General features: G+C 43.2%; 1 protein-coding gene across 11 annotated transcripts in view; it reads left to right on the top strand.

Moving 5' to 3' along the window:
- Positions 1 to 17,535, top strand: part of CDC42BPA (CDC42 binding protein kinase alpha) — a 349,682-nt gene that overhangs the window by 230,851 nt on the left and 101,296 nt on the right. For all 11 annotated transcript variants that reach the window (XM_025216127.1, XM_025216130.1, XM_025216132.1 and 8 more), the window contains 2 exons: positions 3,427 to 3,593; positions 4,654 to 4,776. In XM_025216127.1, the coding sequence (XP_025071912.1) occupies positions 3,427 to 3,593; positions 4,654 to 4,776 (290 nt within the window). The remainder of the gene's footprint in view (positions 1 to 3,426; positions 3,594 to 4,653; positions 4,777 to 17,535) is intronic.

The following is a 17,535-nucleotide window of genomic DNA, read 5'->3' on the forward strand; positions in this document are numbered from 1 at the left end:
ATGAGTCCTTGGAAGGAAATTGAACAAGGAGAATTTCAGGGCTTAATTCACTGCTAGTATATGATACTAGCTACTGTTGAGCTGAGCATGGCAATTAATTCATGCAAGTTGTAAGTTTACCAGCAGTCAGCATTTACCTACAGAGACAATCTGGAAGTGCAGAAAAGTCAAGGCCGTGACTACGAACATGATTGTGCTTAATGTTAATTGCACGAGAAATCCAGTTGGCTTCAAAGGAACTACCCACAAATGTAAATTTGAGGGGTTACACAGATGTTTACAGAATCAGAATTCTTGTATTTCTTGCATATAGTTCTCCTTCAAGTGCTGTTCCATATGCATATTTCCACTAGGCCTGTGCGAAGCATTAAGTATTCGCTTCGGATTTGAATTTGGCCAATTTGAAGGGACAGTGATTCTATTCGGTGATTTGAATCACTGTCCCAATTTGATTTGGCTGAATCGGATCCGAAGATTCAGCCATAGACTAAACAGGCAGCAGTCCTCACCATGCATGGTGAGGACTGCTGCCTGTTTAGTCTATGGCCGAATCTCCAAAGCAGCGCTGAATCTTTTCTGAATCAATTAGGAGACTTCTGATTCTATTCAGACCTTTTAACTGGTCTACTGATTCAATTTGGATTTGGAGATTTAGTCGCCAAATCTCCTCTGACTCGAATCAGCTACTGAAGCATCCACAGCCCTAATTTTCACAGTGGGCACAAATACTCCTTAAGTTCTTGAATTTGGAGGCTTTTACCATAACAGAACCTGTATTGCACATACACATCCTGCCTCTCCTCGTGCTCCATGCCAAGGGCATGAATGGCAGTCTGCACTTCCCACTACACTTTTTCTCTCAATTGCCTTGGTTTGAGATACTTTTGTAGTCTGTTCTGAGTGCTTTTGGTCTAAAGCCTCGGAAAGCCCATATGCTCTCATTTTTATCTTACTTTTGTACCCACCTCAACACTTAATTTCTTGCTCACTTTATAGTTTTGGTTGTATTCCTTTGGTCTCTGTTGTCCTTTTCAGTAAGACCTTATGTTTTCCTGCCTGTGCCATTTGGCACTTCAACCATAGATAAGTAAGGGTGGAAAGGACCTCAAGAGATCATCTAGTCCAATCAGGGATTGAATCTGCAACCTTGGTGTTATTAGCACTAGGCTCTAACCAGCTGAGCTAACTTCTATAATTCATTTTCTTCTTCACATCAACGCTGTTTTGTAATTTTTTTTCTCCCAGAATTTTTTTCTTTCTTGCCAAAAATCATGTATTCCCTAGATCTCCAGGATTTAAACTCTGTCCACACTGCAGTGCTGCAGATCTGCATATTAGGAATCTTTATGGTTCAGCTGACCCTTGCATCCCTAGAAAGTGCTCCATTTGGAAATCTTTCACTTGCCACTGTAAGGAGCACAAGAACAGGCTTCATTCCGGGTAAGTCCACAGTGTTGGCTAGTGATCCAGAGCACACAAATCTGGTGGGTAAAGACTCTTTAAGGTCGCCACTTCTCTGTCAATGAGACAGTCTTCCTTTTCCACACCTGAAAAGCCTCTTGCTAGGTATTGCTCCAGAAGGAGGTCTCTGTCCCATGGCTCTTGAATATACCATCATCTTTTCATACCTCCCATTCCAAGATTTAATGGCCCTGTATGGATCCTAATGAAATTCAACATCATTCTGGCATTGATACTCTGATATACCATTACAATTCCATAGAAATCACTCCAGCTGTACCAAGAAAACAGACAGGTGGCTGAGGCATTCCTCAGCATTACTTCCACTGCCCATTCATGGCAGATCTATTGCTTTGGTTCCAACATTGTGAAACTCCATTTTGCACTTCTCATGAGTTAGCCTCAATCACTTCTAGCTTCCTATCTTATCCAGCAGTATTGACATCTTCACCACCAGTCTACTTCATGTCTCCACACAGCTTGGCAGCCAGAGCCAGAATCTCCTCTGTTCTCCATACATCCACTGGCTCTGGTCCCATTTAGGGAACTGTCCCAGTTTTGGGTCCTTCATTTCTTCATTGGATTCTTCTTTCAATTCCAGAGACAATCAGGGTTCCATACACTCAGGCTGTATCAAAATATGGTACTCCTTTGAAAGGATATCCTAGTTTCTAGCCAACTGCTTTAAGAATATTTCTTGCCCTTCCATTTGTGACTCTTCTAGCCTTGGGCTTCTCATCCAGAAAGTGACACAACCCCACTCTCCTCTTCTTCCCCTAATGCAGCTGTCATTCAGCACCTTATATGGACAACTTCAGAGGTGTTTGTGACCATTATGAGATGTATTTCCCAAGTGCTGCAAATCTCTTTGGAGGAGTTCTCTCTCAGACTGGTAGAAATATTGCAACAACCTGCTTCCAAACAGGTGGCTGTTTCTGAGTTAATGAGGCCTTTAAAGATCCAACAAAGATCTTTTCACAGCCATTTGAGAGTTGAGGCATCGCTACAGTTGACTGATACAAAAAGTCTTGTCTTTCTTACTGTCACAGGACAAAGCTTTCATGTCCTTGACTGAAAGATCCAAAGGTACAGCAGTTTCAGCCTAGAGGCTTTCCAGTTGACACTGCTTTCTGAGGCCTCTAAAGTAGATCTGCCAACAGTGATCATGGACAGCACTCATTCTTCCTGAGCACTAGCTACTTCAGTGTCTTCTACAAGAAAATCTCTGTACCTGACATCTGCAAGGCAGACACCTGAAACTCCTAAACACACCTTTACAAAGCACCATGCTATTGCAAAAGCCTGAACTGTTGCTGCATTTCATAAAGCAGTCCTAGGCAATGTTTACCTAGGATTTGAAGTCAGTCTGCAGGGGCTCTAATATGCTTACTGCTAGGGCAAGAGCCTCCAAGATCAGGTGCTTGAAGCAAAAATATCTGGAAATGCATCAATTACAAATCCTGAGGTTTCTAAGTATAATATAATAATGAACACACATTACATATGAAAAATTAAGACAGACATCCAGGAGAAGTTGGATGTGGAAGATAAAACCAAAAAACACACACACTTTTGTTTATTACTAAGACTAAAAAATTGATATTGTGCTTCTGCCCTTCAAAGTAATATTTGGCAAATATTATCTAAACATTAATTCTCTCAGATTTATTAACATTATTTTAGAGCTTATTATTGTTAACCCTTCAGAATATGATTGTGGTTTTAATGACAAATTTTAGACAGTCCTTAGTACTTATCATTAATGAAGAATTTTTTACTTGTATGTAAATTAAAAATTGCATTTAGAAGATCTGTTGTATTGCTTTACTATTTAAGTTGCTACAGTGACCATTGTGAGGGTTTATTTTTATAATAATTAACATTTAAAACAATTGTTTACTGGTCTAGCCAATTGTTTTTTAATTATTTCTACTGTTTTACTTGTATTAAAAAAATATTTTTCAGTGTGCTCTCAGACCGCAGTTGTCTAAGACTTTCAGCTGGACCACCCTCTATGGATCTTGATGCCAATATTCAGAGGACCTTGGAGGACAGCCTAGCAACAGAAGCCTATGAGAGGAGAATAAGGCGACTAGAACAAGAAAAACTTGAACTTAGTAGAAAACTACAAGGTAAAGTAATTAAAAGAATTATTTTATTACTTTTTAGATGGATGAGAGCACAGTTTTGTGAATTGTATTTAATACTAAAGGGAAAAAATAATAATATATTCCCTGAAATGTTTCATATTGGAATTTTTTTGGAAACATAATCCACTTTATGATGTCTATTGATAAATGAAATATTTTATTATTATTCTCCATTGTCCCACTTATGCCACTTATTAAAAGGGGCTGAATTTGCCAGAGCAATGATATTATATTGAGTGTAAAGACTACAGTCTTAAAATATGGAGGAAAAAAAATCTAGATTTGTACATTTGGCCCCTGCTGAATAAGTGTTCACACTTAGCAAGTGGAAATTGTAGGATTCAGTTTCAATCCTAGAAAAACTTGTGCACATTATTATCTTTGTATGAGAGTAATGATAGTGTTGGAGTGAAGTTGCAGCCATGATTGTCCAGGAATTATGTGAGGCTAGGATTGTTGTGGGTTATATCTTTTATTGGACTAACTGTATGGTTGGGATAAATTTAGACAAGCTTTCAAATGCAAGGCAGTCTTCACCAGAGCTGAGCACACTGAGTTTTTATGAAAGTAATCTTTTTTATGTCAGGGGGCTACTCACCGTATTGGGCCATATCAAAGTTTATGGACAACTGGGGAAAGCTGTTAAACCAAAATTACCAAAGAACCCTACAAACCAATGCTCATTGGTGTGAACACAAGATACAGCATGTTGCTCTTTCTTCTTTTGGAAAAGTGAAGATTTTTTTCTTCTTCTTAAGGTCTTTTCAGGCTTTCAAATATATGGATTGTTTGGATTTTCTGAAGGAACCCTTGTTTCTTTATTTTTGTTCTGGTTTCCTGCTTGCGTATGCTTACACAGACACATTTTGTAGCTACAACTCAGGCAGCAGTGTTGAATATCTTGACTTCCAATGTGTTTGCTTAATGTGTCTCAGCAGACACGCTTCTCTGCATCTCTTCACTTATCAATAGTATCACTTCATGACTCCTTAAGCTGTCAGAAAACTGTATATTATCTCATGGTCTTGTTGTTTGTTCTTAGAGTCAACACAGACAGTCCAGGCTCTACAGTATTCAACTGTGGATGGTCCAATAACAGCAAGCAAAGATCTAGAAATTAAAAGCTTAAAAGAAGAAATTGAAAAGCTAAGAAAGCAGGTAACAGGTAAGTCTTAAGTATTTATGGTAAAATTGTCAGTGGAGAAGACACATAATGTAAAAGTGATGAATCACAAGGCACAGTTGATTTTCTTTATAGAGAAAAATGTTCTATTTCAATGTAGTACTGACTTCCCAAGAGTTTATCAACCTTTTTTGCATGCCCATTGTAATCTTCTGTGACTCTCTACTGGACGTCATGCGTGCGACTTCCGCTCGAGCCTTGCTGTGGCTTCTTCGGGACGAATGGGCCAGTCGCCGGGTGACTTTGTGGTGATGCACCAGGAGCCTAGCCTGCCACGTCTTTGATGATTGGTTTATTTCAATTGGGAGGATGATGTTCTGGTCCTGCCTCCCCTGATACTTCCCCCGGGTCGCTCCCTTCGCAGCTCTTTTGTGGGGCTCCGCCTCCCCTACACCCCGCCTACTGCCAGCCATGATGGAACCATTCATCATTGAGGATAGTGTTCCGGGTTTTCGTCATGCTCGAGTCCACCAGGTCTGATGGCCATAGTGACGCTGCCTTTCCTCGTGGGCATCTCTGGTGGCCCTCTTTCTTCGTCTGTGTAGCATCCGTGCTTGGCACCACCCGGTTCTCTGGTGCCTTGCCCCTCTTCTGGGCTTGGATTTGGTTGTCTGTCAGCTACAGCTGACCTGCTGTGCCACTGCGTTCCACTAGGCTCCAGTCTTTGTCGGAGGTCAAGGCTGTCCACAGTGCCTCTGTGGATGGTGCCTCTGATCTAGGCTGCCTATGAAGTCCTGGGGCGACCTCTTCTTGGGGTGCCCACCAGGGCTTTCCTTGTGGATTTCCCATGGGCTCTCACCCTCCCTGCTGCACTGGGGACTCCACTTCCGGTCCCTCAGGTTGGTGTTCCACCAGGCTTTTTAGCCCAGCTCCAGGCATCTGGCCGGCCAATCGGCCCCGGCATGCCTGTGTAAAGCACAAGCCGATGCAGGAGCTGTTCCTGGCTACCTCTGGCTTGTCCGCTTTTTCTCTCTTTGAACTGTATCCATGGCGGCTCTGCCCACCACAGTTTCACTTTCACTGGTTCGCTCCTCCGGGCAGCATCCCGCCACCTCCTGGCTTCATAAGGTAAGCCTTTTTCACACCCATCTTCAATGCAGTGTTCAGCAGCTACTACTGAGGAAAATGTTTCCTTTCTTTTAAGTTCTGTCTACCAGCTTGTACACACTTGCAGCTAAGACCCTGATTTTCCTTATGCCTGGTTTATAGGGTTGTGCAAAGCGGGCCCTATTCGATTTGAATTCGGCCCAAACTGGGGACAGTAATTCAATTTGATTCGTTGATTCAGATCATTGTCCCTGATTCGATTTGGCCGAATCCAAATTTGAAGATTCAGTGCTGATTCAGAGAATCAGCAATTTGGACATACACACAGCTTTAAATGTTTTTTCTACATACCTCGAGGTACTAGCATGGCTCGTGAACACTGTGATGTTGGGGCAGATGGAGCGTCCCACAGCAGCGCAGAAGGGGCCCCAGTGTGGTTGGCGGTGAACCTGGAAGTGGACTGGAAGTACTTCTGGGCAACTCCTGGCTTGGTGATTGGCCAGAGGGGGACCCCAAGTTCCCCCCCAAACCCAAGAGGTACCAGTCGCTGAGCTGGGGGCTTGCGAGGGGGGCCCCCCGCGTGCTTTCTGGTGGACCCGGAAGTGGACCGGATGTCCTCTGATTTGATTCGGATTCGGAGATTCAGCCACCAAATCGGGTCAAACCTCCGCCGAATCAAATCAGGGACCAAAGCTTCACACAACCCTACTGGTTTATGCTGGGACAGCTGTATTAACTTAAATGAAGTTGTCCCTTATTTGTGCCAATGTGAATCAAGCCCTAAATGAGATTCCAGGAAAACACTAGTTTTTTGCATGGTACGAATGTTTCCTACCAGTATTCTTCAGAACCAAATTAAAGCTTTCACTTGGTTTAATTGTTATAGATAATAGCAAAATAGCGCTAAATTTATTTTTAAATTTTTTTGTGCAGAATCACAGGCACATAGACATGTGTAGACAATGGCACGTCTAACCATGCATGCCTGTTCTATGCTGCATTAATTTATGCAGATAATAAAGTGTTTTGTAACTTTTTACTTCCACAATCTTGCTTATGTTCATAAGCACAAGAAGGCTGATTTTAATTTTGGCCTGCCAGCCTTAAAATGTTTTAAAAATTACAAGTGAGTCTAATTTATACTGAGATTTAAGAAAAAGGCATCCTTTTATCCTTCCTATAGAGTTATTGGGTGCTGTAGCAGCTTGTACTGTATTCCTGAATTAGTTAAATTTGGATATTGAGATTTCAGACAGCATCAGCTGTGATCATAATTCTGATTATAGTCATACTTATTTGCTTTAGTATATGTTTAGGATCAAGTGTGTCAGCCAGTGTGCAATTTCATAGTTTTCTTTACCACTTGAAAGTGCATCCAGCAGTTTGGCTGCAGCAGTGGAATAAAATTAAAAGATAAGATTCTTTTTAAAAAATCTGAAATAGAGTTTTCCTAACATGCAGATATTTTCTGAGTTCAGTTGTATAGAAATGCTTTTTCTGGACAAAGCAAGTGGAGACAGAAGAATGAATCAAATAATTATGACAACTGGATCCTATTGTGGGAGCTGGGGGAGGTAAAAATGTCATATGATTATTTGTGTAAAGCACATATCCAGGTTTTAGGGATGAGGCATAATTTATGAAGAGTGCTCTGTTCTATGGAAAACACAACCTGTTCCAAGAAGTGAGCCCAAGTTAAATTCTGGAATCCAGCTCCATCTTCAGATTCAAGATTTTGAGATGGAGATCTTGTATCTGATGAATGGATACACTTGTTGTTGCCCTTGGAAGTTCATCAGCAGTGACAATGACACATTCTAAATGACATTTCTGTGTCAGCAATTGAAAACAAAAGAACGCTTTGAAACAGCTAACCTCCAAGAAATTGTATTTCCCACTGCCTGCCTCTGCACCCTTCTCGGTCTAATCGGTAAGGAGGTAGTTTTAAATAAATCTGTGCACCAACATTCCCTAATCTGAAAAGTCAAGATTCAGTTTTAGATCCAACATTTTGGATACAAAATTGTTGGATCAGTTTTGTCTTAATTTTTTATTGTGATATTACTTTTTCATTCCTAATTTTTATATCACATCTACAGTTCCGTAAGAAAAACATTAAATTATGTCACTGTCTACTTTATTGTTCAAATTATAAGTTGACCCTTCATACAAGTCAACCTCACATTTTCAGTTTTGATTGCAAGAAAAAACAGATTTTTACTGGATATAAAGTAGCAACTGCTCCTTAAAAAAAATTTCCCCTGGAACAAAACACAAGATCATTTTATACCATCAACCAGAACACCTAATATCACTGTGATTCTTATCTTCCTTGTGGTTTTCACAAGTACAGCCTTGGCACCTTTTGTGTCCTCAGTAACTTGGACAACATTTTAAGTACCCAAGTGTCTTGCCTGCATTTCCAGTTTCCCAGTAATTTAATTGTGGGATTTTCTAATATGAATTGTGTCATTTAAAAACAATTAGTTCTGCAAGGACCAATTGAATTTCAGGTGTCACAATACAATTACAGCCTGACTGTCAGGAGCAGTTATCATAAGTCAGCCCTGCAAAGAAGTTGAGTATGATAGTTATGTTTCTTTTGGAGAACAAAAAGGTCAGCTTAACAATTAGAACAATGAATTAGTTTTTTGTAATTCTTTTTGCTGGTGTATAACAGTAAATAGTTAACAAATGACCTCTGCACATTGCTGTTTGCATCCTGTGATGCTGGTGTACAAACAAAACATAAGTGTGTTAGCATAGGCTTTATTAGAAATGCAGAAAAAAGAATGGGCATTTACCAAATGCTTAAGGATTAAGGGCCAACAGCCCATTATAAACCTAGCTATTGAGGAGGTACATAATCAGAAAACCAGTCAACTAAAATTGCCAGCCATCTAGTGGACAGAAGGATCAGAAAATCACTCAGATGTCTTAAAGGATGCTTGAAGGGGAGGAAGGTTGTACCTATATGATTTCATCCCCCTTTCCCGACTCTAAGGAAGTCTCTGTCAAAGAACTCTGTATAGTTTGGATTCCGCACAATCCTGGTCAGGAATGAATTTTTCTGTGTCATACTTTCTCTTGGGGAAAACAGTAGGAGTGCATTATATTTTAATGCTAATGTTGATCCTGACTGAATTGATGTTAATTTATGCAGAGTCCCCAGCTTGTTCTGGTTTCTTTACTCCCTTGCAGATTCCAGCTTCTTAGCTGCACAGCTAGGGTTCTCAATAACTGCTGCACCGCTTGCTGTTCCATCCTCTTGAGCTTCAGCCTATGAAACCTTGTGCTATGTATAAATATATATATATATGCTCTGGTTAGTCTAAGGCCCCTGACAGATGTTACACTTAAGACATGATTGACTGCTTAATCATGTCTCAAGTAGTGACCTATCATCCATTCAATCAGTCAATGTTGTCATAAAATGAGGAATAAGCCACAAAGTTATTACACGAAATATGTATATTAGCTTTGTGGCGGGTTCTTATAATGCCTTTAACTGAACCTGGGGCCAATGCCCAGCCTCTGGAGCCTCTTTCAAGATTCCCCTGTGCACCAGAGGCTGGGAGGCCCCTCAGCTGATCCAGACTTCCAGCTGGGGACCAAACCATGCGTTCTGCTGGATGGGAGCTCCATCAGCATTCCCCCTACTAGGGGCCCAGTCAGATGATTAGGGTCCCCAGCCAGGGGAGCACATGGGAGCCCCATTCGCTTACTGGCATTCCCAGACCAGGAATACACCATGTTCTGCCACAGATGGGAGCCCTGGTCAGATGATAATGATGCGCACCCCCAGCTATAAGTCAAGCTTCCCTAAGGTTGCACTTGCACTGGCAATATGATGCCATGGGATCTGATGACACAATCACACCTCCTGCCATGTGTGTGTGACATGGCAGAAAACGTGATTGTTGAGATCCTGCATCAGATCCCATTATGTCTTTTCTTTAATGTCTGGGCCTAAAAGGTGCAAATCTACCCTGCCTTCCACCACTGTCTGCCTCAGATGTGACAGTTTTCAGGCTTCTGCAAAACTATGGGCCTCTTAGCATTTCAGTATCATTCTGAGGATGGCTTATAGTTGTCCTTACCCTCTTGCACCTGTGGTAACATACCCTCCAGCGAATACTGAATTTTCTATGGAATTTTAGTTCTCCTGTGGATTTTTGTACTAGAAAGTGTGTCGTGGACCTAAATCAGTTCATTCGTGTGCTTTCTATATAGGGCTAATAAACGGTTGTCTAGAAGAATGATCACTACAAGTAGTAGTTAAAGTATTCATTAATACTATGATTTTGCTGCAATAACATGATCCATTGATTTCATTAACTTATATCCAGAATTCACTCCTATATTGATTCAGGAAATTTAGAAAAAGTTTCTTAGCTGCTATAACCTCCAAGATCTTCCTATTTAACAAGACCAAAATAAATCATAAGAAGATACATGACAAGTGAGAGTTGTGTACATTACTTGCTGGGCAGACTGACAATAGGAGTCTGAGATTTCAATATCACAGGTTTGTGAGCTGGACAGTAAAAGGAAGAAGGGAAATGTTTCCTTTTTTTGTCAGTCTGTGCTCTCCAATCTAATTAGCACACAAACAGAGGTCTGGACCCGAGACCTCTGAATTCTTGAAGGTATGTAGGACCATAGAAAATTAGGGATAGAAGGTCCTCACAAGGTCATGTAGCTCAGCCCCCTGCTCAGAGCAGAATCAGCCTTGACCAAACTATCCAGGTAAGCATCTGTTCAGCCAACTCTTGAAAATTTCTAGGGATGGAGATTATACAACTTCTCTAGGTATCCTGTTCCAGTGCTTAACCGCCCTCATCATCAGAAAGTTCTGTGAAAAGTTAATATAATAAGAAAGTATCCAGTACCTCTGTTTTTTAAATTACGAAGACATACTCTTTCTTACATAATCTCTGCTAGTATTTAAGTAATCAATGCTTTTAATTAAATTAGAGGGGGAATTTTAGAATACTGGAGGATACTATCCTTTTAAGACTTGAGAGGCAAATATCTGGGACCATGTAACTCTGTTCCAGTGGGGAGGGGGCAGGCGGGTCCTGCAGAAAAGAGATCAATGGAACAAGGGAGGCAGCCACTTAGACCAGAGGTGACAGATGCTGATTGAGAAGAATCCAGTCTGCCAGCCCTATGAAGGGCTTAGGACTAGAGTTGTGGAAAGTTTGAGGCAAAGATTCATCTTTTAAGACTACCAGAATGAATCCTAGGAAAAAGAAACTCTGTTTGACTTCAGCACACACATTCACATATGCATGCACGCAGACTCTGCTCAAGGGAAGAGTCAGAAGCCCAGCCCAAATGTCTCAGAGGAAAGGACACTAGGGAGGAGCTGTTTTTGTTTGCATTTGAACACTGTTACAAGACTTCATTTGTTTGACTGTAACTGTTAGATCTCCTGGAAGTGTCTGGAACCTCAGTAGGGATGCTTGAGGAGGAAAAACTCCAAAGAAGGGACATCATGTTTGAGCATTATTTCAAGACTTCTTTGTTTGTTCATTTGGACTTTGCCATTACACCCTGGGGAGGGACCAGTTTCTTATGGGGTGCAGTCTGCTGCACACAGATGTATACGTGAATTGCTTACGAGGTCAAGTAAGCCTGTGCTTTAGACATGAAGTTGTGTTGTGTTAGTCAGATTCTGCGACATAATGCAGACATTTTGCACCATGCCAGGGATGTTATTTGTGTATGAACATGTGTTAACTGGCCCAGAGAGGATCACTTCAGTGTCAGTGTGGTCCTCACACTGCCATAAAGACAACATAAAGATTTTCAGGACACGTTTGCCCCCCACATCTAGGGTGCCAGGGGGAAAGAGGACATGACAAGAATACTTCTGTCCTGCATCAGTCCTTAGTCCCTTGGGCCCATAGCAGACCAGTATAACTTAGAACTCTCTTTGGAAGGACCAAGCCTTCATAAAACAACAAGAACAGAAGAATGCAAAACAGAGTTACATGGTGGCCCACATTTGAACACTAACCTCTGCCCTGTTCAGATGTGAATCAGAATCCGGACCTTAACCTTCAAATTATATTTTTCTTAAAAATAATTCATGATACAGTTGATTCTTGTAGGAGTTTTTCTCATCTAGTGGTAATAAGAAAGTAAAAGAGGGAAGAATCATTTCTCAACATAGTTAATCTCTTTGGATAGGCTTTAATGAAGAGTGTCATGACCCAAAGGGTATGATTTTGTGTGTTCTTCGGCACTGCAGAATTATTTCCCGCCACATGGAGCTTTCTTTGCACGGTGCAATTCTCAGTTGCATAGAGAAAACCCCGGTGCAAAGGAGTTCCCGCCACCCGTATGTAAATTTGTTTCCCACTATTGGCTGTTTCTAAATTATTCCCACGTGGCAGCTAGCGATTGGCTTGCTAGCCGTATAAGAGGCTTGAGCAGTTTCCACCCAAGTTGGAGGACTTCACATCCATCTCGTGAAGAACTCTAAGCGCGCTCTGGAGCCTAACAAACTCCGTGTGTGCCTTAGAGGAGGATACAGGGGCCTGATCAACCTCTAGCCTCTCCCCGTCGCCGCACGATCCCTCAACGTACCCTACCCTGCGCGCTCGTGGAGAGTCACCTTTCGGACTCTCATTTCGGTCGTTCCACGGAGCCTAGCAAACTCCGTGAGTGGTATCCAGAGCTCTGTCGTGTTCATTTAGCGGAGCCTAGCAAACTCCGCTCGTGTGTCTTCGGTGGAGCCTAGCAAACTCCGCTTGTGTTTGTCTGTAACTGCAACTCAAGAAAGTTTTTCCTGCCTGCACCGTGACCACCTACGGTGTAAGTAAAACAATCTTTAATCAACCTCTACGCGTCAGTGCCTAATTCTAGTTCGCCGTGCCAACCTTTTCCCTGGCCCATGTGCCCGGGCTGCTGGCCACAGCCCCTCGGCCCTGACAAAGAGAAGTAGCCGTTAACTGTGAGAAGTTTCCTTTAGTATTGTACTTGTCCATTAGCAGCTTTCAGTCCCATTGTACTGTTCATATCATTTAAATCACTACCATATTTACTTGAATCTAAGACAAAGTGTTTTTCCTCCATTCAACATGGGGGGAAAGCTCATTGTTAGGGGTGCACCGATAAAGATTTTGGGGGCCGATACCAATAGCTGATTTTTAAGGAGGCATATTGGCTAATACCAATCTGATTTCCAATACAGCTGCATGCAGCTGGTAAGTCTGTTGTGGTGGATGGGGAGGGGGGAGGGGAGTGGCATGGGGGGCCAGATCAAGGCCCCCGTGGTGAGGGAGGGAGTGGGGCAGGCACTGCTCTGCTGGGGCAGGGTGCAGGACAGAGCTGTGGCTTGTCTGGGGGGTGCAGGATGAGGGGGTGGCTTCAGCTGCTGCATGTACCCCAGGAGGGCATGGGGGGGGCATGTGTTCCCCAGGTTTGCACATTGGGGGCAGGGTGTGCTGCAGCTGCAGGCTGAGGCCAGGGCTGCACCAGGCTTTTCCCAGCACATGAGGGGGCAGGGGTTGGGCCAGGGCTGTGCTTGGGACAGGCAGTGGCAGTGCTGGGAGGGGGGTTACAGGTGGGGGAGCTGCAGCCACCCCAAATTTTGCCGTAACCACCCCCCTGTAGCCCCCTCCCAGCACCACTGCTGCCTGCACCAAGCACAGTCCCCACACAGCCAGGAGCACTGTGAATGCATCCCCACAGCCCTGAACACAGCCCCCACGCGCCAGGAAGAACCCAGCACAGCCCTAGCCCCAGCCTGCAGTGGCAGGGGAATAGGTACTGGTAAGGACAGGCTGGGGGGAAGAGGAAGGGCAGGTGGCAGGGGGTACAGGCATCATGGCAGGCAGGGAAGGGGCATGCAGACACTGTCAGGGCAAGTGGTTGCAGGGGACAGGCAGGAAGGGGCAATGGCCAGTCATATTTGAGCCCCTTGCCCCACTACCACCACTTTCTACCCTGCCGTTACTTTCCCCACTGTGGGAATGCATTTAAGATAACCCTCCAAAAATTGATTATAAACATGGAAAATGATAACAAATTTATAAATTTTCCATGTCTAGAATCTAATTATTAGGGGGTTGTCTAAAATTTAGAGTCATCTTGGGTTTGGATAAATGCAATATATATGTGTGAGTTTGTATGTGCACATACAAACCAGGTCTTTAGCTTGGCTGGCACTGAAAAATATTAAACTACTAAAGGCAAAGAGTTAAATATTATTTTTAAAAATGCAACTGCTGTCAAAATTATTGTGAGTAGTCTGATCATAGATAGAAGTAGAAAAGAGTTATACATAGGCACTTAAATGTTTGCAGCCAGTGAATGGTTTACCCTTACAATACGTACTTGAATGCTTTTCCTGGTTCACTTGGTTAAGTTGCAGCCCTTATATGGAAGGTTCTGAGTTGTTCGGTGTGTTTTGAATCATCTGATCCAACCCACTGAAAAGTTTGTTATAGGGAAAGAATGCTGTATTTAAGATATTTTCATGCTTTTTACAACATAAATTTTAAAACTTGGCCATTGACAAGAGATGAGTAGAAACCAAATACTCCTATCAACATTTCCAAACTTTGGGGGAGTTCAAACCAGGAATGAGATCCAAACTTCTAGGTTGGCCCCAGCCTGCACCACCCAAACAACAAGAGCCAAGCGAGTTCTGGTGTGGGTTTAGCTCTATGACTAACAAATTAAACCATATGAATAGCATCCCATAATATATATTTGCATGAAGGAACAAATACGTTAGTGGGATGACAGTGGAATTACCAAATGGAGAATTATTGTTTGTTATTAAAATATAGCTACCAGGTTTTAGTTCAAGCCTTAGAACTGCATTATTGCCTAACTGGTGGTGTGATGGTAAACACCCGTTGAAGAAGATAGTGAAAATGAATGCAGAAATGTGTCAGCATCAGGACTTTCCCCACTGGGATCTTTGTAAAAAAAAAAAAAAAAAATCAGGACATTTTTGTCTATCCAGTCTTCCAGGAAATGACAACCCAGCATATGCTTTCAATTTTGAGGTCAAAGTTATAATTTTTGCTCTCTAAGTTACATAGGAGAAAACTTTGAGGAATCCTTAATATTGCCAAATATGTAAAGGATAGCAATAGAAGAAGAAAATAGAGCTATGGAACAAAGTAGTTCACGCATGGAAGAGAGATTTATCTTGGCTCCGTGTAGTTGCATATACACTTTCTTTTACTGGTGACTTCAGAGGAGAGCATGTGAGACAGGCAGTTAATATTTTCTGGCACTGAGCTATATCTGTAGTTGGAAGTGCATTCTTTTAAAGTTTTAAAACAAGGGTCAGTAAATTAATGCAATAGTGAATGTTTATATGGGTAAAAGTTAATCATTATTCTTGTACCTTTGCAATCCCTGCATTCCAAAACTTTCAGCTCTCATATATGTATATAGTTTTGGAGTGATGTTGTATATGTGATGGTCCAGGAAATAGGTGAAAGGCCAGGATCTTTGTGGGTGATAACTGCGTGGCTCTCATCCAAAAAAAAATACCACCCACAAAAACCTTTGCCCTTTACATAAATGTGTGTGTGCATGTATGTTTTACTATGCTTGCACTGAGAGCCAGTCACTTGGGCCCAGGACAGAAGTTGCACATAAACTGGTATAAGTGATTAGAAACCAATTCAGACCTGTAACATAAGAGAAGTTCAGTGCACATAAACCACTTTCAAAATGGCTGAACCCATTGTAAGATAAAACTGGTTGGATGTAGTATCAGGCTTAACTGATTTAGGTTGAATCAGTCTATCAAACTTGTGTCCCAGATCCTCTCCTGACTCAAGTTACCTGAGAGTTCTCCAGCATCCCAGGATGCTTTGCAACTCTGGGCTGTGCTGTCTGTTCCAGTGAAGCAGGGCCAGCCCTGACCTCAGCTGTCACAGAGCAGAGGCAGTAAAGCCTCTGCTTCCTAGCCTAAATCCTGCCTGTGCCTGTCAGCCCAGCAGCATGTGGGGGGCCAAGGGAACAGGCTCCCAGACCCCCCAGTCTAGGTCTGCACAATGAGCAGAGAGCCACAAGCAAACAGAGCCCCAGCCCTGCCTCCTCACCAGCCTCACTGAGAGCTGGGGGGCAGAGGAGGGGGAATGCAGGGGCCATGCAGACCCCTGCTGGGGAGGGCCAGTGCCAGGCTGTGGGGGACGGTGCGTTCCCACCCCCCATCTCAGACAAGCAGGCAACTGGTGAAGGGGCAGGGCTGAGGTTTTCCCAGCCCAGCTTGCTGGGCTGCAAGTGGTTTGGAAAATCACCCCCTGTGTAGGCTTCCCCCCTGCACCATGCAGAATCTTGCTGTGGGGGGGCTGGTGCTGGGCTGAGGGGTTCACCCCCCTCCCCACCTCTTCACCCCACCTCTCAAAGAGGCAAGTGGCTGGGGGGGTTGGTGAGAGATTGTCTGCTGACTCTCCTCCTCCATGCAGCTGACAGCGGGGGTGGAAAAATCTGTCCAGCAGCCAATCAGGTGCAGGCTGCCAATCTGCTGGGCTTAGCAGCCTTTGGCAATATCCTACATGATGGGAAACATGTGAGCAACCCCAGTCTCCTGGCCTGGGCCAGTGCAGGCTTCTGCCTACTTTGGTCACTGGTATATGGAACATCAGTTCAGTTCATTATCAGTCCAATCTACCCAACTTAGAAAAACCTGCAAAGATTGAATCGATTCCTCCTCAGGCTTTTTCAACCTCTGTACTTAGCCTTGGAGTTGTATTTCTGAAACGTAAGGACTTGAAACTTTTTTTACTGTGCGTGCCTATATATTGCTGTGTAAATATACGGCTGTGATGTGAAATCTTGCAAAACTTGCATTGATTCACAGACCCAGGATTTAACTTCAATGTAGTTATATATCTCTGTAAATATACAGCTTTAAGGAAGGGAGCATCAAGAATGGGATTTTGCTTTCATAGACATTAGGGCTGGAAGGAATCTTGGAAGATCATCGAGTCCAGCCCCCCGCCCGAAGGGCAGGAAGTCAGCTGGGGTCATAGGATCCCAGCAAGATAAGCATCCAGTTTTCTCTTGAAGGTGTTCAATGTAGGTGCTTGAACCACCTCCGATGGCAGGCTATTCCAGACCTTGGGGACTCAGACAGTAAAGAAATTCTTCCGTATGTCCAGCCTGAAACGATCTTGCAGTAATTTATAACTGTTCGACCTCGTCATCCCTTGGGGCACTCTGGTTAACAAATGTGCCCCCAAATACTGGTGGTCACCCCTGATAAACTTATAGGTGGCCATCAGATCACCCCTGAACCTGCGCTTTTCTGGGCTAACGAGCCCCATAGCTCTCAACCTGTCGTCATAAGCTCTATTTTCCTGACCTCTGATCATGTGCGTGGCTCTTCTCTGGATTCTGTCAAGCTTCTCCACATCCTTTTTGAATTGTGGGACCCAAAACTGGATGCAGTACTCCAGCTGCGGCCTCACCAAGGCCGAGTACAAGGGGAGAATGACATCCCAGGATTTGCTTGAGAAGCATCTATGGATGCAAGCCAGCGTTTTGGTCACTTTACTAGCTGCAGCATCGCACTGAAGGCTCATATTCATCTTGTGGTCAATGATGACCCCCAAGTCTCTTTCTTCCGTAGTGCTAGCCAGCATAGCACTGCTGAGCCTATAAGGATGCTACAGGTTTTTCCTCCCAAGGTGGAGAACCTTGCATTTTTCA

This window comes from Alligator sinensis, unplaced genomic scaffold (genome assembly GCF_000455745.1).
Source record: "Alligator sinensis unplaced genomic scaffold, ASM45574v1 scaffold138_1, whole genome shotgun sequence".
NCBI classification, from domain to species: Eukaryota; Metazoa; Chordata; order Crocodylia; family Alligatoridae; genus Alligator; species Alligator sinensis.